The sequence below is a fragment of the Neomonachus schauinslandi genome, chromosome 9 (assembly GCF_002201575.2).
Source record: "Neomonachus schauinslandi chromosome 9, ASM220157v2, whole genome shotgun sequence".
Taxonomy (NCBI): Eukaryota; Metazoa; Chordata; class Mammalia; order Carnivora; family Phocidae; genus Neomonachus; species Neomonachus schauinslandi.
The window spans coordinates 93,948,554-93,973,920 of record NC_058411.1 but is presented as its reverse complement, the minus strand read 5'-3'; the positions used below and the strand labels follow the sequence as shown (position 1 = coordinate 93,973,920).

General features: G+C 37.0%; 1 protein-coding gene across 2 annotated transcripts in view; it reads right to left on the bottom strand.

The window, feature by feature from the left end:
* Positions 1 to 25,367, bottom strand: part of UNC13C (unc-13 homolog C) — a 547,141-nt gene that overhangs the window by 107,935 nt on the left and 413,839 nt on the right. For both annotated transcript variants that reach the window (XM_044917815.1, XM_021693930.1), the window contains 3 exons: positions 10,063 to 10,159; positions 9,249 to 9,392; positions 2,633 to 2,710 (listed from right to left, as the gene is read on the bottom strand). In XM_044917815.1, the coding sequence (XP_044773750.1) occupies positions 2,633 to 2,710; positions 9,249 to 9,392; positions 10,063 to 10,159 (319 nt within the window). The remainder of the gene's footprint in view (positions 1 to 2,632; positions 2,711 to 9,248; positions 9,393 to 10,062; positions 10,160 to 25,367) is intronic.

The window sequence follows — 25,367 nt, the reverse complement described above, 5'->3', positions numbered from 1 at the left end:
TGGCTTGAATTTGACAATCTTACCAGAGAGAAAATGAAGGTCAAAGACCGACCATGACTCTTAATGAGAAGCAGGAAGAATACATGGGTAAAAGGTTGTATCACTCTGCTCCCCAAGGGTCTAAGTTAGCTAGGTAGACTCTTCTATGATTATTAGATATTAAGCTTATCTTTTTTGGCACATATAACAGTACTTTAGTACCAGCTGTATAAACAAAAACCAACCTCCAAGCATTTTTTATATGACCATTTCCAATGGAAAAGAACCACCAAGAAACAAAATGAACTATAGGCTCACTTGGCATGGATTGCTATTGACCCCAGGTAAGGCTACATAAAAAAAAAAAAAAAAAAAGATGCAGTTATCCAGAGAGAGAGAAAAATAAAATATGAGACTCTTCTCTTTCATTAAGCTTTCTCTGACTTCGAAATGTTGAAATATCAATTTTATTGAATGAATTTATCAAATCATTACTGAGGACTGAATTACACAAATCTACCTTAAACCTAATCTGAAAACAGCTTTTTTTTTTTTTTAGTTACTGAAAACAAAACAGAAAACACACACAGTAAAGAGAACATTAACCTAATTCAGAAGTATCATTTGTTGATGAGTTTAGATAAAATAATCTATGTTGAAGTTATCATCTTTTTATTTATATGTAATTTGGCTTTTCCCCTAAAAATATAATGCATTTCATCTGATCTAAATCTGGAACAAAGTTAGGAACCTAAACTACAATGAATATGAAAGTTCTGTTGGGACTAGGGCCATTTCTATATGACCAAAGTGTGTTTCTGAGTTGAAAAAGATTTTTTAAAATATTCAAAATTGGGTAATTCTGATTTATTTGTGTTTCATTGCTATATTTTGGAGTATGAGAAAATGGATTAAAAAACTTGTGATCCATTTTCAATGTAAAACATCACAGCTAGAAAAAAAATTATTCTGTCACAGACATTTTAACTGTCATCTTTAATTCTGACCCGTGGGAAAGCAAATGTTATGCTCATCTCTTAAAGGATATCTCTCTCTTTAAAAGTTTATAGATCAATCTGCAGATATAATAGGTATATGGCCATAAATATGCTGAGAAAAACAAACTTAATATTCTCGATACTGAGAGAAATAGTTATATGTACACACGCGAATGTACAAAAGAATTTCTTCAATTTATCTCAGCTGAAAGCATAAACCTAAGCAGTTAATTGTTATTCTTTCGTGGAAAAGCTGAAATGAGGCTTGGCATTTGAATGATATCATTAAGATATCAGGAACTAGGAAAGAAAAGCATTGAGGAAAAGTTCCTGTGCTGTAATATTTGCAAGGGTGTTTTCTTTCTTTATAAATACTTGATTTTAAAAGTGTAAAATATATGGAAAAATACAAATAATAATATAATAAACATTGATTTATGATTTGTTTCTCCAATGTTTTAAAAAATAAACTATAGAATGTTAACTCATAATATAGCAAAAAGTCTGCGGGGGTCTTTAAGGTTGATTTTCTTTTCTGAATGACAAGAACTATCCCTGGTAATTCAAAGGTACCTTTTTAAAATTTTCAAGTTGGCTATCCTGATATATCAGAATTTTTCCTGAAATTATCTGTCACTGTTTTGATTTTCAACATATTACTTTTCACATGTATTATAAATTTAATTGTAAATATATGCTTTGAGTAAATAAATATTCTATCTTGCCTATTAGAGTATAATCAATGGCAGTTAGAAATCACTGCTGAGATATCTGGGAATTTTAATAAAATTTCTGGGCAGCATATTAATTTAAGGGAAAGAAGTATCTTCTGGGACCCTCAAGAACCATTAAGACTGACTTATATTAATGAGCTTTCAGCAAGAGGTCAATGAGGTTTCAGCGAGAATTCTCTTTTGCCTGATAGTGGGAACTAATTTGTTGAGAAGGAAAAAACTGATTTTCCTCTTTAAAAATCTAGTACTAACTTTTGTAATATATTTTTCAGTGTTTAAAAAAAATTCCCAACGTATTTCTCCTAAAATGACATTTGGCGAATAGGAAAGATTTCATCTTCCACCATAGACTACGACTAACTATACTCCAAATCACTTTAGTTTATCTTGCTTCTCTTTGTGCCTTTTATTAAGTTGCAATGCTGGTTTGAATTTTATAAAGATTTTCTTAATTATCCAAAAAATAAAAAGCTAAGTTAATGATTTAGAGCAGAAACCAGCATCATTTCTTACACTAACTATCTTTCTCAATTTGAAAACTGAAAGATAAATTGTACTCACTTTGCTACTGGTGTCCAAACTATGCTATAGGTATCAACATAAACAAGTTTTTAATTCCTAGTTCTCAGCTTCAATGTTTTATGATTATGTGGGTTTTCAATTGTTTATGTGAGTCTTGTTCCTTATCGTCATGGAAAACCACAAGTTGGCTGGCACTGAGATGCTCTCAACCTTCCTCTGAATTCTGTACTGTAGCCAGATCAGGATTCCTAGAGAAGTATGCAAACAATTTCTTGAGATCCCTATTCCCTATTACCCTTGAAAACAGAAAGAAAAAAAATTCTCTTGCTTTCTCATTCGTTTAAAAAAAAAATGGATCTCAATTGAGGAATACTTGAAAGCAGAAACAGTTTTACTTACCACATTTTCCTTATCGCAATATGAACTGAAGTCACTTGATACAATTGCAGCATACTGAAGCAGTACTTTATTGATAGTCTAGGGGAAAAGCACGAAATGTATCCAATTAAATGTATCCAGTTATACACATATTAGCCAGCTTAATGCTAATCAGGCAAACTTTTCATGTCTTTTTCAGCTAAGAGAGGGCCAGATGCAGTGATTAAATCTATACCCTTGCCAAAAGAAGGATCTCAAACTATTCTGCTTAGATGACAATTTGTAATATTTCTGAGTACATGTGAAAGATATTTCACATGAATTCATTAATTCATTCCATTTTAACATAATCTGCTCCATCATAAAATTCTTTATTTCTAACTTTACTAAATACTCAGAAGATACATGATTTTGTAGCAACCTCCTCTATGCTTGGATACTTACTACCTAATGACCCTAATGCTCTCCCCGCCGCCCACCGCCTCCCCGAACAATCAAACTTTTCTTTGACTCCTTCCTCTTGGTTTCCAGTTCCTACACCCCTCTCATCCTTACCACACATACATATACCATGCCCAAATTCTCTGTGGTGGTCATTTTCTCAACCTTCTACAATGTTCCTAAATACCTTATACAATTATAAGTGGTGTCAGAGCATTCCTGTACATGTCCCTTAGTAATGAATATTTTCAGTAATTTTCTATGATAAGGAGCCTTACTAATATCAAAGACCACCTCTGAAGACTTTTGTTGTATTGCACTAATACATTTACCTTTAATTTACTAAATTAGTTATTGGTGCATTATTTTCTAAAAACACAGTCTAATTTTTGCCTTTGTTCTGTCTGCTTCATCCTAATTCCACATTTTCCTTCTCCATTTAATAACTATTTCTGACCTGAAGGATGCCCTCTGTTCCACTAATTATGCAAAATAAGGAAAAACAAACACATTTGTTAGTTAAATTTTATTTCAATTACTTAAAAATATATTGATGTATTTGTATCCTACTAGTTTTACTTACATAGCTTGAATTATCACAAGCCAAATGTGAACATGATTTTCTTAGAAGAGAGAAAGCAACAATAATTGTAGGTAAAGATTATCTCTTTTTCACAGAAAAGCAAAGACAAAAAACCTTCTATTTCCTTTTTTGTATAACATATTCATCTGAATTTTCTTTGTGTCTCAAATCAATTCAGGAGACATTCTAAACATCTCTCCTTTAGCTTAACCTCTTAATCAACAAACCTGAATTCACCAAATGTAACTATGAACTTGTTTTATAGCCATTTAAGATCACAGTGAAAACCTAGAAGTAGGGATAAAATGCAGAAAGAAAATTGATATTTTATGGAAGTGCAAAGTATCGTGGTTATATGCATCAGTTTAGATAGAAAGTTGGCCTTGGAAAATATAAAATCTTATCAAGCAGAAGACCAATAAATCTAGGAAAACAGATGGCTGATCACACTGAAGTATCGTCCAAATGCAGCTGTTCAACTTTGGCTTCAGATATAATGCTGAAAATTACTGTGGGACTTACCTGAAAAGTACTAATTCACTTGTACATATGAGCACGGCTTTCAACTTACAGGTTCTAATGACAGTATAAACTCTTAAGAATCCTTTCACTATGTGGTAAAAACAAAAACAAAGAAAAGTCTGACTTGAGGAGCCTGTTGTCACTCAGAGATTCTAACTTGCTCCAGAGAAAGTTTCGAGAGGAGAATCCAGACATTCATTTCTGATTATTCTCAAGGTATCCCCCCCACAGACCAACACTTGACTCTACAAGAAAACCCTAGTCTGCTGAATTCCCGCTTGGGGACAACTAACTGATACTAGCATCTCACAACCACTAACCTACAAATGCCGATGGTTAGGAAGTCGGGATGAGCTGTGGGTAAGGCCAAGAGCTCAGCCATGTAGGATCTGGTTTAAGGCCTTGTGCCCATAAGAGTTGTGGATACACTGGCTATGAGAACATCCATTTCTTTACTAATGTACAAAGTATGCTTGAATGACAGTGCTCATGTACATTTTAGGGGCAGCTTCAATTTCACTCTGATTTATTCAACAAAGTAAAACCATATCAGACATTATTTCTTTAATACCAATAAACAGTTACTTGAGACATACCGACCTAAGACACATCTCCTGCTGCCTCATAAGCATCACCCAGGAACTTGTGGAAGTTCAAGTTCTCTGGTCCTACATGGGTCTACTGAGTCAGCAATTCTGGTGTGTGTTAAGAAGCCTCCAAAGTAAATCTGATGCAAGTTAAAGTTTGAAAACCACAGCCCTAATGAATGCATAGCAGGGTGGAGGTTAACTCTTCAGAGAGAATCTGTTGATGGAAGGGGTACCTAGCAAAGCCTGGAAGACAGAACTTTTGAGTGTGTGGATTTAGCTAATGATTTCTCTCTGTGGGACTCTTGGGCTTCAGAAATGGGGACAGCACAGAGAGAGAGGCAAGAGTGTAACAGAAGCTGTTTGCATCATGTTCTATAATAAAGTATAGTTTATATGAAGAGAGAGTCATGAAGTATAGATGATTCTTTTATGGATGCAGCAAAGAAACTGCCGTTCAAAGAGCTCCAGATTAAATACAATGAAATTCAAATAGGATTATGGTGGTGAAGCCAGAGATTCTCTGCATTTAAAAGATCAAGCAGGATGACAAAAATATCTCCCATCCTCAATCTGCTCTCATTAGACTGTGGCTACTAGTATTACTGAGTGGGACAGCTATCAGTTACTCAGTATGATCTCCTGAGCTAATGCTGTGCTATTAGAATTAGAATCTTGTCAACACCACCAGTAGGTCCGTCTAGGATATGACTCTTGCAATCAGTAAGATAAGAACCCTGGTTCAAAATCCATCTTTTTAGCCCCACTCTATTCATGGGACATTTAGTATTAGAGCAATGCATGGAAGACAAGAAGAGTAGTATCTGTTAAGTGACATTAGAAAGTCACTTCAGTGCTTTCTAGCACTGCATTTTAACACATGCAGCATAAGAAAGAATCCCCCCGAGCTGCCTACGTTTGGCCCAGAGGGTAAAAATAAATGTTGAGGTTCTGCTCTCTGACTTACCAATTGGTTTGTGATGACACCAGACTGTGAAGGTAGTATGGCTTAAAAGCATTTCACCCATGCCATTTCTAGTTGGGTGCCTTGTTTGAGTTATCTAAACTTTCTAAGCATGTTTCGTCATTTGAATAATTAGGAGAAATCACAGTACCTATGTCATGGGGTTATAGCGAAGAATAAGTAAGACAGTATATGTGAAGTGATTAGCACATAGCAATGTTCAAATAATTATCGTCAGTACTTTTGAAAATTAGGATTATGTTCCCAAAGAACAAGAAATACGAGTGTCTCATTCACCATTGTATCTCCAGTCCCTGGACACTCAATAAAAAAAACAGCCAGATTTGTGGCCAGGACTCAATTAATACTTGTTGGTTTGTTTTTAATAATGAAGATACCGTTACTTCATATTGCTCTTCTTTCATTAAACTATCCATTCTTGTCAAGAGCAGCAGTAAAGCCATAGAACTATCCACGACCTATGTGTATACTTCACCTCTCATCACAGCTATGAAATGTGAAACATTTGTTTAGTATACTGAGTCTTATATATGCCTTAGTAAGAACAAATCATCCCTTCAAGTCCCACTTTACAATGCCAAATCTTCCCAAATGTTTTCAGATATCATTAATTATGTCTTTTCTCTGAGAGATGGTTTAAATCAATATAAGTCCCAGGAAGAGAATATGATTTCAATATTCTGATACAAGGATCCCTATTCCAAGAAGGATACAGTTTTCAAGACCAATAGTCCCATCTGATGAAACAAAACAAATTCTAACAGTCTGACGTTACTGTGAAATAGCTAATTATATCAACCACAAAGTCCTATTTGATTTCTTAAAATCATTCCAACAAAATAGAATTATCTTTCAATGAAAATTACCAATTTCTGCTTTCCCAGAAAATGAGGTTTTTTCTTACATTATTTCCTTGCAATAATAATTGGGTAGTTTTGAATTTACATGGATTAAGAATATTTTAGGTATTTAAAAAAATTATATTGTGCCAATAAAAGCTCACATTTCCTCAGTGGCACATGGAGCCTAATTCTTCTCTCCTCGCTTCAAAGAATGCATTTTCCTGCGCAGATTCTAACATATTACACTTTTCTCCAGCCCACTTGCAGTCTGAACGTGGCTGGGTGCAGCTTCACAGATGCAGAAAGGTCAAAAGTACCAAGGAGGGGAGGGTGGTCTGGAGCCCAGCTTTGTCTTGAGCCCTGGTGCCCCTTTCCTCCTGCTCTCTCTGTGCTTCCATGCCTCCACCTTACATAACCTGCTCCCTGACTACTCTGAGGGTGAATTCTAGTTACCTTTCTAATATCGTGCACCATTATAATAGTATGTTACTAAATATATTAACTCTGAGATTATTAAATTCTCCATAGGACCCCGCTTCTACTAGTCCCACAGAGTTCCAAGAATAGCATGTGACACACTTTTTTCAACAGTATCCCTAATGATCCCATTTCATTCTTCTCTTGGCAGTCACCCAAAATGCAGCTGCTTGTCAAGAAAAGACTTAACTTTCAAATTTTTTTTTAGAATTCTCCTCCTGCAGAGCTTACTTGCAGGTTTCACCACACTGGGGAAGTTGAAATCAGATGCTACCAAGAAAGTCCCCTCTGGAGATGATCAAAATAAATGATTTTAGCTATTATCTTTAAAAGTGGGAGGTTACTTTTATCTTCCTAATTAACATATAAAGACTAGAGTTCAAAGGTTAACAATACTTGATGGTTACTTGATGGTAAACAAATAACGTAATACGGTTTAGGCTGATGGTTTATGTACCTAAAAGCCTTCATTGGCTCCTCATTTTCTTTTTCAGCCTTTTGATTTTTTTAAATTATGGCTCCTCATTTTCTACTAAAGATGTTTGGCCACTTTGCCTGTTCTTCAAGACTCCTTACAAGGAGGACCTAACTGTCCAACTATAATTCCATCAGCTCTCTACTAATCCTATGCTCTCTCTTCTTTGGAATCTCTCAGGAGAGAACCCGAGTCACAGAAAGGTGGAAGGTGACAAAGACTCTCTCCTTGACCAAACTCTGGCCAGGCTACTCCCAGGCCTCTTCTCAACCAGGCCTCAACCTTGACCTATCAAGACTTGAACAAAACTGGGGTGGCTCAGTTGGTTAAGCCTCTGCCTTTGGCTCAGGTCATGATCCCAGGGTCCTGGGACTGAACCCCACATCAGGCTCCCTGCTCAGCAGGGGGTCTGCTTCTCTCTCTCCCTCTCCCCTGCTTGTGTTCTCTCTCTCTCAAATAAATAAATAAATCTTTAGAAAAAATTAAAAAGACTTGAGCAAAACCGTAACAGCTTCTAACAGTTCAGGACTTCCTCCCTGGAATGATCTCAGATCCCCTTGAAGTGCCTACCTGAGGAAACTAACTACTGTCTTTATAAGAAAAGCCAATTTGGGCATGCAGAGCAACACCAAGGGAACATGTACATGTACAGAGGAAGAACTATGTGAAAATCCAGTAATAAGGCTGCTATCCCTAAGCCAAGGAGAGAAGCCTGAGGAGAAACCAAATCTGCTGATACCTGGATCTCAGACCTCTAGCCTCCAGAACTGCAAAAAAATATTTTTCTACTTTTTAAGCCACCATCCTGTGATATTTAACCATGGCAGCCCTAGAAAATTAATACACTAGTTCATGTCACATGGCCTTGATTATTATGGGGAACTTTTTTTAAGATCTGGAGGGCAGGGGCTACATCTTTTATTTCTTCTGTTTCTCTTGAAACTTTTGGTAAACTAGTAAGTACTTTGCAAGCCTTCTTAAACTCTTAGAGGAGGAAGAGATCCTAATCTTATGTAATCCAGTTAATCACAGTCTGTCAACTAAACTACATTTTATAAAAACAAAATGAACTGGGGATGCCTGGGTGGCTCAGTTGGGTGGACATCTGCCTTTGGCTCAGGTCATGGTCCGAGTCCCACATTGGCTCCCTGCTCAGTGGGAAGCCTGCTTCTCCCTCTGCTTGCCACTCCCCCTGCTTGTGCTTGTGTGCTCTCTCTCTCTGACAAATAAATAACAAATAAAATCTTAAAAAAAAAAAAAAATGAACTGTTCAGACTCATACTGTAGTTATTGGCTGATTTGAAATCAGAACTCTGTTTTCATGACTTCAAGTCTAATATACTTTCGTTGTAGTACACTGTGTGTTAAGAATACTCACAATTTAAATATGAATTGCCAAGGCTTACTTTCAGCTAAAAAGCGCAATATATGAAATAAATAATTTTGCCACTCTTAGCAAGTCTCTTCAGCTACCAATGACTGAGTCACTAATATGGATGACAAATAGATTTGTAAAGAATGATAAATCCATTTTAAGAAACAAGAAGGACAGAAAGAAAGTCAGATGACAAACCTGGAAACCAAATCTATTGGTACAAGAATCAGAAATGAAATTGGGGTACTGGTGTCAGAGAAGACAAACAGCAACATCCGTCAGGTTCTGTGCAAGAAAATAATAACATGCCACAATCCCAGAAAAGAAAGCACTCATTCCTTCTAACCTACCTTCGCAAATCTTCTCATTAAGTGAGATAATGCTTCAGGATTAGGGCATTCCAGTTTCTTAATAATCTCAAAACTCTGATTAAGCTGAGCGAAGACATCAACCACGGAACAAGAGAAGAGGGCATGATCAGATGTCTTCTGGAACTGAAGGGAGAGAAGGCGAAACCAACCCAATAAGCACGTTAGAGGGAGTGTGGAGAGAGGAGAGTCATTCCACATAAATAACTCGATCTCCTATATCATGTGCCTTCATTTCACATGCCTTCTTTTCCCATTTAATAAAATGTTTACCCGTTTCAAAATCATTCATGTCCTTTTCTGGAAAATGTATTAGAACTCATATCAGGCGGGCAGGCTACTATAAATTGGCATTTCCATTGCTACATTGATGGACTGGTTCCTTTTATTTCTCATTCCCCATAGATATGAGGATGGTTTAGAAAGATATTGTAGCTCAACACTTTTAAGTTGTTCCAGAGAGATCTTGAGGGTGTCTGCTCCCAATCTTGAAATCCTGGGAAGGTTACAGGACAAGGAAGTTTTGTATAACCCTACTGAACTTGTAGACTCTGACCAATTCAAGAGGTAAAGGAATCTTGGAGCAAAAGGGTGACTTTTTTTTTTTTTTTAATTTAAACAATTCCCTAAGGTTCCTATCAGCCCTTCAAAGTTGTGCTTTACATTTATTTTGGTCATTAGAGGATTAAAATAAACCTTAATTAATAACAATGAGCCTAACTATTCCCATTATCTTAAAAGTGAGTAGTGTGAATGAATCTTGCCAATAAGCAGTCTTAAAGTAATTTAAACTCACTCCATCTTTTTTGTCTCTTCCTAGTGCTCCATGAAGGAACTCCATTGATACATCTTCATTTTCATCCAGCCACTGCATGACAAAAGGCTCAAACCACCTAAAAAAATTAATAATGTTACATACTATAAAAGATATCATTTACACATAATTAATAGTGAATGCTGCTCTTTTCTTATATGAGACTAATTCAGGACCAAAAATTTCTTTTCATTCCCCTTTCTGCAGTTCTGTTTCCTCAGAGACCTTTAGCTTTACTTCATCAAACACATCCCTGTTTATTTAATTTCAACGTCTATCTCTTTCTTGGCTCCTCCCATGCTACTTTAAATATGCTTAGTTCCCAATTCCTGCACTACAATTTCCTTCACAATTCAAAATCCTGTAAAATGTAGATCTTACGTGCTGTCCTCTATCATGCCATTCTTTCACTTTTTAATACTTTACCGATGGGCTTCCTTTCATCCATACCTACTCGTCTCCTGTAACTGATCCTGAGTGCTCACCTCTGGCTTGTTATGATTTACAATCCACCTGCAGTTGTGTTTTGTGAATGTTCTAAGTTACAAAGTCCTTTTTCCCATGTGGTGGTACAATTGTATAGCATGCTTTAGTTAGAAGATCATCCTTTCCCCACTGCCTTGAATTGCCATCTTTGGTATAAATCAGGCAATGGCATATATGGGTTTGTCTCCAGACCAGTTTGTCCTACCGGTCTCTCTGTCATGTATTAACACCACACTCTTTTAATTAGTCTTGAGAACTGATAATGCAGCTCTCTAGGGTTTTTTTCTTCCTCTTCAAGACTGCCTTGGCTATTCTTAGCCCTTTGCATTTCTATATTACATTTTTTTTTAAAGATTTTATTTATTTATTTGAGAGAGAGAGAGAGAGCACATGAGAGGGTCAGAGGGAGAAGCAGACTCCCTGCTGAGCAGGGAGCCCGATGCGGGACTCGATCCTGGGACTCCAGGATCATGACCTGAGCCGAAGGCAGTCGCTTAACCAACTGAGCCACCCAGGTGCCCCCTATATTACATTTTTTGAGTGAATGCCAATTTGCACAAAAATACCTGCTGGAATTTTTATGGGATTGAATTAAATCTCTAAGTCAATGGGGGGAGATTTACTATCTTTACAATAATGCATCTTTTTAGGAACACTGACTATTTTAGTTCATCTTAAATTTCTATTAGTAACATTTTATAGTTGTCTGAGTAGAGGGCTTGCACATCTTTCATCACTAGTTGTTTCTCATGGTTTTAATGCTATTTAAATGGGTAAGGTTTATATGTAATTTTCTAATTGATTGTGGCTACTATATAGAAATTTAATTAACTTTTATATAGACTTATTATAGTCACTTTTTTTGAGAGAGAGAGAGAGAAAGAGTGTGTGCCAGCATGAGGGGAGGGGAAGCTCAGCGTGGAGCCCTACCCAGGGCTCCATCTCATGACCCTGACTGAGATCATGACCTGAGCCAAAATCAAGAGTCAGACATTTAACCTACTGAGCCACCCAGGAGCTGTTTTTTAAATTCTATTAGTTATCCTATAGTTTTTTTTTTTTTTTGGATTTTCTAGATGTACTATCATATCATAGACAAATATTGACAGCATCAACATATGCTTTTATAATCATTATACTTTTCTATCCCTTTCTTATCTTATTGCATTGCATAGGACTTTTAGTAAAATGTTAAATAAAGGTGATGTTATCAGCTATCATTCTCATTCTTGATTCCAGGGGGAAGCTTTCAAAATTTTATCCATAAGCATAATGTTTAGAGAGGGGATCAAGACGGCAGAGTAGGAAGATCTTGAGCTTCTGTTCTCCTACCGACACACCAAAATCTACAATTACATATAGAACTATCTCAGACAATGAAGTGATGATTAATAGAAGAGATCTTACACAACTAAAGATATAAATAAAAAGTCACATGGAAACAGTTCAGACAGGTAGAGAGGTGGTCTGGTCAGGACCAATACCCCAATGCGACCCACAGGTGTAGAAGCCTTCCCTGAAGAATAAGGGGTCTGAGACCCACACTGGGCTCCAAAGCCCAGAGAACCTGCACCAGGAAGATGAGCACCCATATCCAGGAGAGCCAGAGAGTAGCAGAAATGGAAACTCCACTCTCAGTCACAGTCAGCCACACCAAAAGCCTGGCCCACCTTGGGCCTTGCAACTAGTCATGCCAGAGCCAACACTGTAAACTAGCACCCCTGAAGCAGTCACAGCCCGGTCCCTCAGCCACACAGGTCAGGGTCAAGCCCCATTCACCAGAATGCCCATAGCAGTTGTAGCAGGGCCTAGCAGACAGCTGTGCCAAGGGACAGCCCCCCACACAAGCAGTTGTGCATGAAAAAACCCAATAACAACCACCTCCAGCCATAACAGGAGGGTGCATATGGCCCACACAGAAGACACCCCTGGGGCACCTGGCAGGTGACCAGGGGAGTTTATGATACTGGGCCCCACAGCACACCTTCTGCATAAAGCTCCTCCTTCAAGACCAGGAGAATTAGCTAATCTACTTAATACATAGAAAGAAACACAAAGAGGCATAATGAGGAGACAGAACAATATGGCAAAAAATATGACAGAAAGAACAAGACGAAACCCCCCAAAAAGAACTAAATGAAATGAAGGTAAGTGACTTACCAGATAAACAGTTCAAAGTAATGGTCATAAAGATGTCTACTGAACTCAGGAGAAGAACGAATAAATATCCTGAGAACTTCAACAAGGATAGAAAATATTAAAAAGAACCAATCAGAACTGAAGCCTACAATAACTGAAATGAAAACTGTACTACAGAAAATCAAAAGAACACTAGATGATGCAGAAGAACGGATCAGTGATTTGGAAGACAGGGTAGTGGAAATCATCCAAACTGAACATCAAAAAGAAAAAGGAATTTAAAAATGAGGATCACTGGGGCACCTGGGTGGCCCACTTGGATAAGCACCTGACTCTTGGTTTCGGCTCAGGTCATGATCTCAGGGTTGTGAGATTGAGCCCCACATCAGGCTCTGTGCTCAGTTTGGAGTCTGCTTGAGGATTTCTCTCTCCCTGTCCCTCTGCCTCTTCCCCTGCTCCTGCTCTCTCTCTCTCTCTCTCTAAAATCAATCTTTAAAAATAAATAAAAAATAAGGATAATAAAATAAAATAAAAATAAATAAAAGATAAGTTTAAGGGACCTCTAGGACCTCAAGCATACTAACATTCATATTATAGTGGTCCCAAAAGGAGAAAAGATAGAAAAAGGTACAGAAAACCTATTTGAAGAAATAATGGCTAAAAATACCCCTAACCTAGTGAAGGAAACAGACATCCAAGTCCAGGAATCACAGAGAGTCCCCAAAAAGATGAATCTAAAGAGACCTACACCAAGACACATTATAATCCAAGTGTCCACAGTTAAAGAGAGATTCTTAAAGCAGCAAGAGAAAGCAATTATTTATGTATAAGTGAACCCCAATATGACTATCAGCTGATTTTTCAGCAGAAAATTTACAGGCCAGAAATAGTGGCACAATATATTCAATGTGCTGAAAGGAAAAACAATTACAACCAAGAATACTCTAGCTGGCAAGATTATCACTCAGAAATGAAGGAAGCATAAGGAGTTTCCCAGACAAGCAAAAGTGAAAGGAGTTCATTAACAATAAACTGGCCTTCCAAGAAATGTGAAAAGAACTTCTTTAAACATAAAAGAAAAGGCCATAACTAAAAAACAAAAAAATAATAAAAGAAAAAAATCTCAGTGGTAGAGGTAAATACATAGTAAAGGTATTGTTTCAATCATCTAAACAGGTAGTATGAAGGTTAAAAGACAATAGTAAAATCATCTAGACCTACAATCATCAGTCAAAGGATACACAAAATAATGACACGTAAAATATGACATCAAAAACAAAAAAAATAGGGGAAGAGTAAAAATGTAGTGCTTTTAGAACATGCTGGAACCTAAACAACTATCAACTTAAAATAGACTGCTATATATGGGATATTATATATGAACTTTGTGGTAACCACAAATACCTATAACAGACACACAGATACACAAAAATTAAAGAGAAAGAAATACAAACATAACACTAAGGAATGTCACTAAATCACATGAGAAGAGAGTAAGAGAGAAAGAAACAGGAAAAAAACTACAAAAACAACCATAAAATGGTTGAAAAAGAAAACAATCATAAAATGGCAAGAAGTACATATCTATCAAGGGTTACCTTAAATGTAAATAGATTAAATCAAAAGATAGGTGGGGCTAAACAGATAAAAAAACCAAACACAAGCTAGGTTCTATATATGCTGCCTATGATAGATTCACTTCAGATCTAAAGACACAAACAAACTGAAAGTGAAGGGACAGAAAAATCTATTCCTTGCAAATAGAAACAAAAAGACAGCTGTGGTAGAAATACTTTATCAGACAAAATAGACTTTAAAAGAAAGGCTGTAACAAGAGACAGAACAGGGCTTCAATCCAACAAGAGGATATGACACTTTAAATATCTATGTACCCAAGATAGGAGCACCTAAATACATAAAGCAAATGTTACTAGACAAGGGAGAAATTCATGGTAATATAATAATAGTAGAGGACTTTAACACTCCACTTACAACAATGGAATGATCATCTAGGGAGAAAATCAGTAAGGAAACATTGGCCTTGAACAACACAGTAGACCAAATGGACTTAATATATACACAACACTCCATCCAAAAGCAGAAGAATACACATTCTTTTTAAGTGCACACAGAACATTTTTCAGGATGGATCACATGTTGGACCACAAAACAAGTCTCAGTAAATTAAAGAAGACTAAAATCATATCAAGTATCTTTTCTGACCACAATGGCATGAAACTAGAAATCAATTACAAAAAGAAAAGTGGACAAAACACAAACATGTGGAATCCGAACATTATTATCAACCAGTAAGTCAATGAAGAAATCAAAGAAGAAAAGAAAAATCCTTGAGACAAATGAAAATGGAAATAAACAGCCCAAAATCTATTGGATGCAGAAAATGCAGTTTTAAAAGAGAGGTAAATAGTGATACAGGCTTACCTCATGAAACAAGAAAAATCTTAATAAACAATCTAACCTTACACCTGAAAGAATAGAAAAAAAGAATAAAGACCAGAGTTAATAGAAGAAAGGAAATTATTAAAGATCAGAGCAAAAATAAATGAAATAGAGACTACGAAAACAATAGAAATAATGAAACTAAGAGTGGTTCTTTGCAAACATAAACAAAATTGATAAACCTTTAGCTATGAAGAAAAAAAAAAAAAGAGGCCCAAATAAAATCAGAAATGAAAGAGAAGTTACAACTTATGCCACAGAAATACAGGGGATCATAAAAAACTATAATTATGTGCCAACAAATGGGAAGAAATGGATAAATTCCCAGAAACATATGATCTAAGACTGACTCAAAAAAAAAAAAAATAGGAAATATGAATAGACCAATTACAAGTAATAAAAATGAATCAGTAATAAAAAAGAAAAACCTCCCAAAAGAAGAAAAGCCCGGGACCAGATGGCTTCACTGCCAAATTCTACCAAATATTTAAAGAAGAGTTAATAACCTATCCTTCTCAAACTATACCAAAAATTAAAGAAGGAATGCTCCAAACTCATTCTATATTCTCAGTGTTACTCTGATGCCAAAGTTAGACAAAGTCACCATAAAACAATACAATTACAGGTCAATATCCCTGACAAACACAGAGGCAAAATTCTTCAACAGAATATTAGGAAGCTGAATTTAAAAATACATTAAAAGGATTATACACTGTGATCAACTAGGATTTATTCCAGGGATGAAAGGATGGTTCGCTATCTGCAAATCAATCAATGTAATACCACATTAGCAACAACAACAAAAGAATAAAAATCATACAACCTTACCAATAGATGCATAAAAACTATTTGATAAAATTCAACATCTGATAACAACTCTCAAAAAGAGAGTATACAGGGAACATGCATCAACATAATAAAGGCCATATATAACAATACCATGGCTAACATCATACTTAATAGTGAACACTTAAAGGCTTCTCCTTTCATTTTTTTAAAAGATTTTATTTATTTATTTGACAGAGAGCGAGAGCAGGAACACAAGCAGGGGGAGTTGGGAGAGGGAGAAGCAGGCTTCCCGCTGAGCAGGGAGCCCGACATGGGGCTTGATCCCAGGAACCTAGGATCATGACCTGAGGTGAAGGCAGACACTTAACAACTGAGACACCCAGACACCCTGAAGGCTTTTCCTTTCAGATCAGGAACAAGACAAGAATGCCCAGTCGTGCCACTGTTTTTTCTACACAGTATTGGAAATCCTAGTCACAGCAATCAGATGAGAAAAAGAAATCAAAGATATCCAAATTGGGGAGGAGGAGCAAAATGGAGGAGTAGGAGACCTAAATTTCATCTGGTCCGAGGAAATCAGCTAGATAGGTATCAAAACATTCTGAACACCTATAAACTCAACAGGAGATCGAAGAAAAGAATAGTAGCAACTCTCTGAACAGAAAAGTGACCACTTTCTGGAAGGTAGGACGTGCGGAGAAGTGAATCCAAGGCGATATTTGGAAAGACAGACCACAGGGGGAAGGGAACCGGCTACCAGCAAGTGATAGAGGAGCAGAGCACAAAATTGGAACTTTTACAAGTCTGCTCCACTGAAGGATGCTGCTCCAGTGGCTAAGCGGGGGGTGGAACCCTCTCTGCGACAGTGTGGTCTCAGGACCCTCGGGGTCACAGAAAGACCGGGGGTGCCTGAGTGTGGCAGAGCTCCCAGGTATGGAGGGGGGAAGCAAGCTGCAAAAACGGAGCCGAGGAGTGGGCTCTCAGCTCGGGGTTGCCATAAACTGTGACCCCTGGCATAGTCAGGCCACTACTCTTCGAGCAGGGGCCCAACAAGCAGCAGATCTCCCCTCCTCTCCTGGGAGAAGAGGCACAGGAGTGCACCTCAGGATCTGCTGGGTTTGGAGACTCCAAACGGGGTTGTGTGCCAGAGACAGAAAGGCTCAGTCACAGGCCGGGTGAGCACAGAGTGAGGCTGGAGACGAGGGAGACAGGAGTGATTGACTGATTTTCTCTGGGGGCTCACTGAGGAGTGGGGCCCCAGTTCTTGGCTCCTCTGGAGCAGAGATTGGGAGGCTGCCATTTTCTTTCTTGTCCTCCAAAGCTGGACAGAAAGCTTGCAGAGAACAAAAGCTACCAAGAGCAAACCTGAGCAGATTACCTAGCCTAGCCCCTAGAAAGGGCAGTGCAATTCCACCTCAGGCAAAGACATTTGAGAATCACAGCAACAGGCCCCTCCCCCAGAAGATCAGCAAGAACAGCCAGCCAAGACCAAGTTTACTGATCAATGAGACCAGCAGAACTCCAGCACTAGGGAAATACAGCACACAGAATTCATGGCTTTTTTCCCTATAATTCTTTAGTCTTCCAAAGTTAATTTTTAAAATTTTCTTTATTTTTCTCTTTTTGTTTCAATTTTTCTTTTTCCCTTCTTCAACCAACATCTTACCCCTTTTTTAAAAATCTTTTTTATTTTTCATTTTTAGAGTCCTATTCTATCCCTTCATTGTGGTTAACATTACTTTTTGTATATATATATATGTAAGTTGTTCTCCCTTTAAAATTTTGGCATAGTTTCTTCTAACAGAGCAAAATATACCCTAAATCTCTAGTGTGTGGCTTTGTTCTAGTCTCCTGCCTGATCACATTCTCTTTTTTTTTAATTTTATTTCTCTTTCTTTTTTCAACCAACTTATTCCTTATATAAAATCTTCTATAATTTTCATCTTTATACTCATATTCCATCCCTTCATTGTATTTACCTTTGTTTTTGTATATATATATAAGTTTTTCTTTCTTTAAAATTTTGGGAGGCACTTTCTTCTAACAGACCAAAATACTCCCCAAATCGAGTGTGTGGCACTGATCTATTCACCAGCCTGATCATATTTGATCATATTCTTTTTTTTTTTTTTCTTTTTTCCCCTTTCTTTCCCCCCCGGTTTGGGGTCTCTTCTAATTTGTTTAGTGTATATTTTTCACGGGTCGTTGTTACCCTGTTAGCATTTTATTCTCTCATTCATCTGTTCTCCTCTGGACAAAATGACAAGATGGAAAAAATCATCTAAAAAAAAAACAAGAGGCAGTACCAACTGCCAGGGACCTAATCAATACAGACATTAGTAAGATGTCAGAACTAGAGTTAAGAATGACGATTATAAAGATATTAGCTGGGCTTGAAAAAAGCGTGGAAGATACTAGAGAATCGCTTTCTGGAGAAATAAAAGAACTAAAATCTAACCAAGTCGAAATAAAAAAAGGTATTAATGAGATGCAATAAAAAATGGAGGCTCTAACTGCTAGGATAAATGAGGGAGAAGAGAGAATTAGTGATATAGAAGACCAAAAGGTGGAGAATAAAGAAGCTGAGAAAAAGAGAGATAAACAAATACTGGATCACGAGGCCAGAATTCAAGAGATAAGTGACACCATAAGACGAAACAATATTAGAATAACTGGGATCCCAGAAGAAGAAAGAGAGAGAGGGGCAGAAGGTATATTGGAGGAAATTATAGCAGAGAACTTCCCTAATTTGGGGAAGGAAACAGGCATCAAAATCCAGGAAGCACAGAGAACCCCCCTCAAAATCAATAAAAATAGGTCAACACCCTGACATCTAATAGTAAAACTTACAAGTCTCAGAGACAAAGAGAAAATCCTGAAATCAGCTTGGGACAAGAGGTCTGTAACCTACAATGGTAGATTGGAAGCAGACCTATCCACAGAGACCTGGCAGGCCAGAAAGGACTGGCATGATATATTCAGAGCACTAACAAGAAAAATATACAGCCAAGAATACTATATCCAGCTAGGCTGTACTGAAAATAGAAGGAGAGATAAAAAGCTTCCAGGACAAACAAACACTAAAAGAACTTGCAAACACCAAACCAGCCCTACAAGAAATCTTGAAAGGGGTCCTCTAAGCAAAGAGAAAGCCTAACAGTAACATAGACCAGAAAGGAACAGAGACAATATACAGTAACAGTCACTTTACAGGCAATACAATGGCACTAAATTCCTATCTTTCAATAGTTACCCTGAATGTAAATGGGCTAAATGCCCCAATCAAAAGACAAAGGGCACCAGATTGGAGAAAAAAACAAGACCCATCGATATGCTGCCTGCAAGAGACTCATTTTAGACCCAAAGACACCCCCAGATTAAAAGTGAGGGGGTGGAAAACCATTTACCATGCTAATGGACATCAAAAGAAAGCTGGGGTGGCAATCCTTATATCAGACAAATTGACTTTAAACCAAAGACTGTAATAAGAGATGAGGAAGGACACTATATCATACTTAAAGGGTCTATCCAACTAGATCTAACAATTTTAAATATCTATGCCCCTAACATGGGAGCAGTCAATTATATAAGCCAATTGATAACAAAAGCAAAGAAACACATTGACAACAATACAATGATAGTAGGGGACTTTAACACCCCCCTCAATGAAATGGACAGATCATCTAAGCAAAAGATCAACAAGGAAATAAAGGCATTAAATGACACACTGGACCAAATGGACTTCACAGACATATTCAGAACATTCCGTCCCAAAGCAACAGAATACATATTCTTCTCTAGTGTCCATGGAACATTCTCCAGAATAGATCACATCCTAGGTCACAAATCAGGTCTCAACCAGTACCAAAAGATTGGGATCATCCCTGCATATTTTCAGACCACAATTTGGAACTCATTCACAAGAGGAAAGTCGGAAAGAACTCAAATACATGGAGGCTAAAGAGCATCCTACTCAAGAAAGAATGGTTCAGCCAGGAAATTAAAGAAGAATTAAAAAAATTCATAGAAACAAATGAAAATGAAAACACAACTGTTTGAAATCTTTGGGATACAGCAAAGGCAGTCCTAAGAGGAAAGTATATAGCAATACAAGCCTTTCTCAAGAAACAAGAAAGGTCTCAAATACACAACCTAACCCTACACTTAATGGTGCTGGAGAAAGAACAGCAAATAAAGCCTAAACCCTGCAGGAGAAGAGAAATAATAAAGGTCAGAGCAGAAATCAATGAAATAGAAACCAAAAGAACAGTAGAACAGATCAACGAAACTAGGAGCTGGTTCTTTGAAAGAATTAACAAGATTGATAAACCCCTGGCCAGACTTACCAAAAAGAAAAGAGAAAGGACCCAAATCAACAAAATCATGAATGAAAGAGAGCTCACAACCAACACCAAAGAAATACAAACAATTACAAGAACATATTATGAGCAACTATATGCCAGCAAATTAGATAACCTGGAAGAAATGGATGCATTCCTAGAGATGTATCAACTACCAAAACAACCAGGAAGAAACAGAAAACCTGAACAGACCTATAACCACTAAGGAAATTGAAGCCGTCATCAAAAATCTCCCAACAAGCAAAAGCCCAGGGCCAGATAGCTTCCCAGGGGAATTCTACCAAGTGTTTAATGAAGAATTAATAACTATTCTTCTGAAACTGTTCCAAAAAATAGAAATGGAAGGAAAACTTCCCAACTCATTTTATGAGGCCAGCATTACCTTGATCCCAAAACCAGACAAAGACCCCATCAAAAAGGAGAATTACAGACCAATATCCCTGATGAACATGGATGCAAAAATTCTCACCAAAATACTAGCCAATAGGATCCAACAGTACATTAAAAGGATTATTCACCACGACCAAGTGGGATGTATGTCTGGGCTGCAAGGTTGGTTCAACATCCGCAAATCAATGTGATACAATACATTAATAAAAGAAAGAACAAGAACGATATGATCCTCTCAACAGATGCAGAAAAAGCATTTGACAAAATACAGCATCCTTTCTTGATTAAAACTCTTCAGAGTATAGGGATAGAGGGTACACACCTCCATATCATAAAAGCCATCTATGAAAAACCCACAGCAAATATCATACTCAATGGGGAAAAACTGAGAGCTTTCCCCCTAAGGTCAGGAATGCGGCAGGGATGTCCACTATCACCACTGCTATTCAACATAGTACGAGAAGTTCTAGCCACAGCAATCAGATAACAAAAAGAAATAAAAAGCATCTGAATCGGCAAAGAAGAAGTGAAACTCTCACTCTCTGCAGATGATATGATCCTTTATGTGGAAAACCCAAAAGATTCCACCCCAAAACTGCTAGAACTCATACAGGAATTCAGTAAAGTGGCAGGATATAAAATCAATGCACAGAAATCAGTTGTATTTCTATATACCAACAACAAGACAGAAGGAGGAGAAATTAAGGAGTTGATCCCATTTACAATTGCATTCAAAATCATAAGATACCTAGGAATAAGTCTAACCAAAGAGGCAAAGAATCTGTACTCAGAAAACTATAGAATACTCATGAAAGAAATTGAGCAAAACACAAAGAAATGGAAAAATATTCCATGTTCATGTTTTGGAAGAACAAATACTGTGAAAATGTCTATGCTACCTAGAGCAATCTGCACATTTAATGCGATCCCTATCAAAATACCATCCACTTTTTTCAAAGAAATGGAACAAATAATCCTAAAATCTGTATGGAACCAGAAAAGACCCCGAATTGCCAGAGGAATGTTGAAAAAGAAAAGCAAAGCTGGTGGCATCACAATTCCGGACTTCAAGCTCTATTAAAATTGTAATCAGCAAGACAGTATGGTACTGGCACAAAAACAGACACATAGATCAATGGAACAGAATAGGGAGCCCAGAAATGGACCCTCAACTCTATGGTCAACTCATCTTCGACAAAGCAGGGAAGAATGTCCAATGGAAAAAAGACAGTCTCTTCAACAAATGGTGTTGGGAAAATTGGATAGCCACATGCAGAAGAATGAAACTGGACCATTTCCTTACACCACACACAAAAATAGACTCCAAATGGTTGAAAGACCTCAATGTGAGACAGGAGTCCATCAAAATCCTAAAGGAGAACACAGGCAGCAACCTCTTTGACCTCAGCCGAAGCAACTTCTTCCTAGAAACATCGCCAAAGGCAAGGGAAGCAAGGGCAAAAATGAACTATTGGGACCTCATCAAGATAAAAAGCTTTTGCACAGCAAAAGAAACAATCAACAAAACCAAAAGATAACCGACAGAATGGGAGAAGATATTTGCAAATGACATATCAGATAAAGGGCTAGTATCCAAAATCTATAAAGAACTTATCCAACTCAACACCCGAAGAACAACTAATCTAATCAAGAAATGGGCAGAAGACATGAACAGACATTTTTCCAAAAAACACATACAAATGGTCAAAAGACACATGGAAAAGTGCTCAACATCTCTCGGTATCAGGGAAATCCAAATCAAAACCTCAATGAGATACCACCTCACACCAGTCAGAATGGCTAAAATTAACAAGTCAGGAAATGACAGATGTTGGCGAGGATGCAGAGAAAGGGGAAGCCTCCTACACTGTTGGTGGGAATGCAAGCTGGTGCAGCCACTCTGGAAAACAGTATGCAGGTTCCTCAAAAAGTTGAAAATACTCAGAAAGTACATTTAGCTAGTAGTATTGAATTCTCTTAAAGGAATGCTTGAATTTTTTTAAATTATTGTTTTACCATTTTTAAATACTTGCCTTATTTGAATGTTTAGCAGTACCCCCTTCCCACTTATATATTGTGTGGTACGATTTTGCTTGCCTATAAGAGTTTAAAAAATTTCCATGTGAAATACTCTGACATAATCATACATGTAACTTACATTAACTGTTAAGAATTAACAGTCTGATTTAATAAATGGTTCATTTTAAAGGTTAAAAAAAAAAAGTTGAAAATAGAGCTATTTCGACCCAGCAATTGCACTACTGGGTATTTACCCCACAGATACAAATGTAGGTATCCAAAGGGGTACGTGCACCCCAATGTTTATAGCAGCAATGTCTACAATAGCCATACTATGGAAAGAGCCCTGATGTCCATCAACAGATGAATGGATAAAGAAGATGTGGTGTATATATATACAATGGAATATTACGCAGCCATCAAAAAACCTGAAATCTTGCCATTTGCAACGATGTGCATAGAACTAGAGGGTATTATGCTAAGTGAAATAAGTCAATCAGAGAAAGACAAATATCATATTATCTCACTGATATGAGGAATGCTTAATCTCAGGAAACAAACTGAGGGTTGCTGGAGTGGTGGGGGGTGGGAGGGATGGGGTGGCTGGGTGATGGACATTGGGGAGGGTATGTGCTACGGTGAGTGCTGTGAATTGTGTACGACTGATGAATCACAGACCCGTACCTCTGAAACAAATAATACATCATATTTAAAAAAAAAAAAAAAAAAAAACAGAACAAAGGGAAAAATGAAGGGGGGGAAATCGGAGTGGGAGATAAACCATGAGAGACTATGGACTCTGAGAAACAAACTGAGGGTTTTAGAGGGGAGTGGGATGGGGGGCTTGGTTAGCCCAGTGATGGGTATTAAGGAGGGCACATATTGAATGGAGCACTGGGTATTATACCCAAACAATGAATCATGGAACACTACATCAAAAACTAATGATGTAATGTATGGTGACTAACATAACATAATAATAATTTAAAAAAGATATCCAAATTGGAAAAGAAGTAAAACTGTCATTATTTGCAGTTGATATACTATATCTAGAAAACATTATGGACTCCACTGAAAAACTATTAAGACTAATGAATTCAGTAAGGTTGCCAGATATGAAAGTAATATACATAAATCTGTTTCACTTCTATACACTAATAATGAACTATCAGAAAGAGAAATTAAAGGAAAAAACCTATTTACAATTGCATCAAAAAACACCTAGGAATAAATGTAGCCAAGAAGTTTAAAGAACTGTACTCTGAAAATAATACATTGATAAAAGAAATTGAAGATGACACAAATAAGTGGAAATATATACCATATTTGTGATTTGAAGAATATTGTTAAAATGTCTATACTACCCAAAGCAATCTACAGATTCAGTGCAATCCCTATCAAAATTCCAATGGAATTTTTTACAGACTAGAGCAAATAATCCTGAAAATTGTATGGAATCAGAAAAGACCCCAAATAGCCAAAGCATCTTGGGAAATAAGAACAAAGCTTTAGGTGTCACTCTTCCTGATTTCTAACTATACTATAAAGCTATAGTAATCAAGCACACACACAAAAAGACACATAGATCAACAGAACAGAATAGAGTCTGGAAATAAACTCATGTTTATACATGATGAAGAATATACAATGGAGAAAAGGCCATCTCTTCAATCAATGGTGTTGGGAAAACTGGACAGCTACATGCAAAAGAATAAAATTGGACCACTTTCTTACACCATATACAAAAATAAACAGAAAATGTATTAAAGACCTAAATATAAGACTTGAAGCCGTAAAATTCCTAGAAGAACACATATGCACGAGCTCTTGGACATCTTAGCAATATTTTTTTTTTATCCATTTCCTCAAGCAAGGGCAACAAAAGCAAAAATAAACAACTGGGACTACATCATACTAAAATGATTTTGCACAGCAAAGAAAACCATCAACAAAACAAAAAGGTAACCTACTGAATGGAAATAATATTTGCAAATGATATGACCCATAAGCTGTCAATGTCCAAAATATATTAAAAAAAACCCTCACCAAACTCAATATAAAAACATCCATTCAAAAAATAGGCAGAGGGCCTTAACAGACATTGCTCTAAAGAAGACATACAGATGGCCAACAGACACCGAAAGATACTCAAGATCACTTATCATCAGGGAAATGCAAATCAAAAGCACAAGATATTGTCTCACATTTGAAAGAATGACTATATATTAAAAAAAAGCAAACAAGAAATAACAAGTGTTGTTGAGGATGCAAAGAAAAGGGAATCCTCATGCACTGTTGGTGGAAAGTCAAAATTGTGCAGCCACTATGGAAAAATTTATGGTGGTTCCTCAAAAATTAAAAACAGAAATATCGTATGATCCAGCAATCCCACTTCTGGGAATTTACCTGAGGAAAATGAAAACAGTAATTCAAAAAGACATATATACCATTACATGTCCATTACACCATTATTTACAGTAGCCAAGATATGGAAGCAATCTAAGTGTCCATCTTATAATAGATGAATGGATGAAGATGTGGTATAGATATACAATGGAATGTTAACCATAAAAAAGAATGCAATCTTGCCATTTGTGACAGCCTGAGTAGATCAAGAGGATATTATGCTCAGCGAAATAAGTC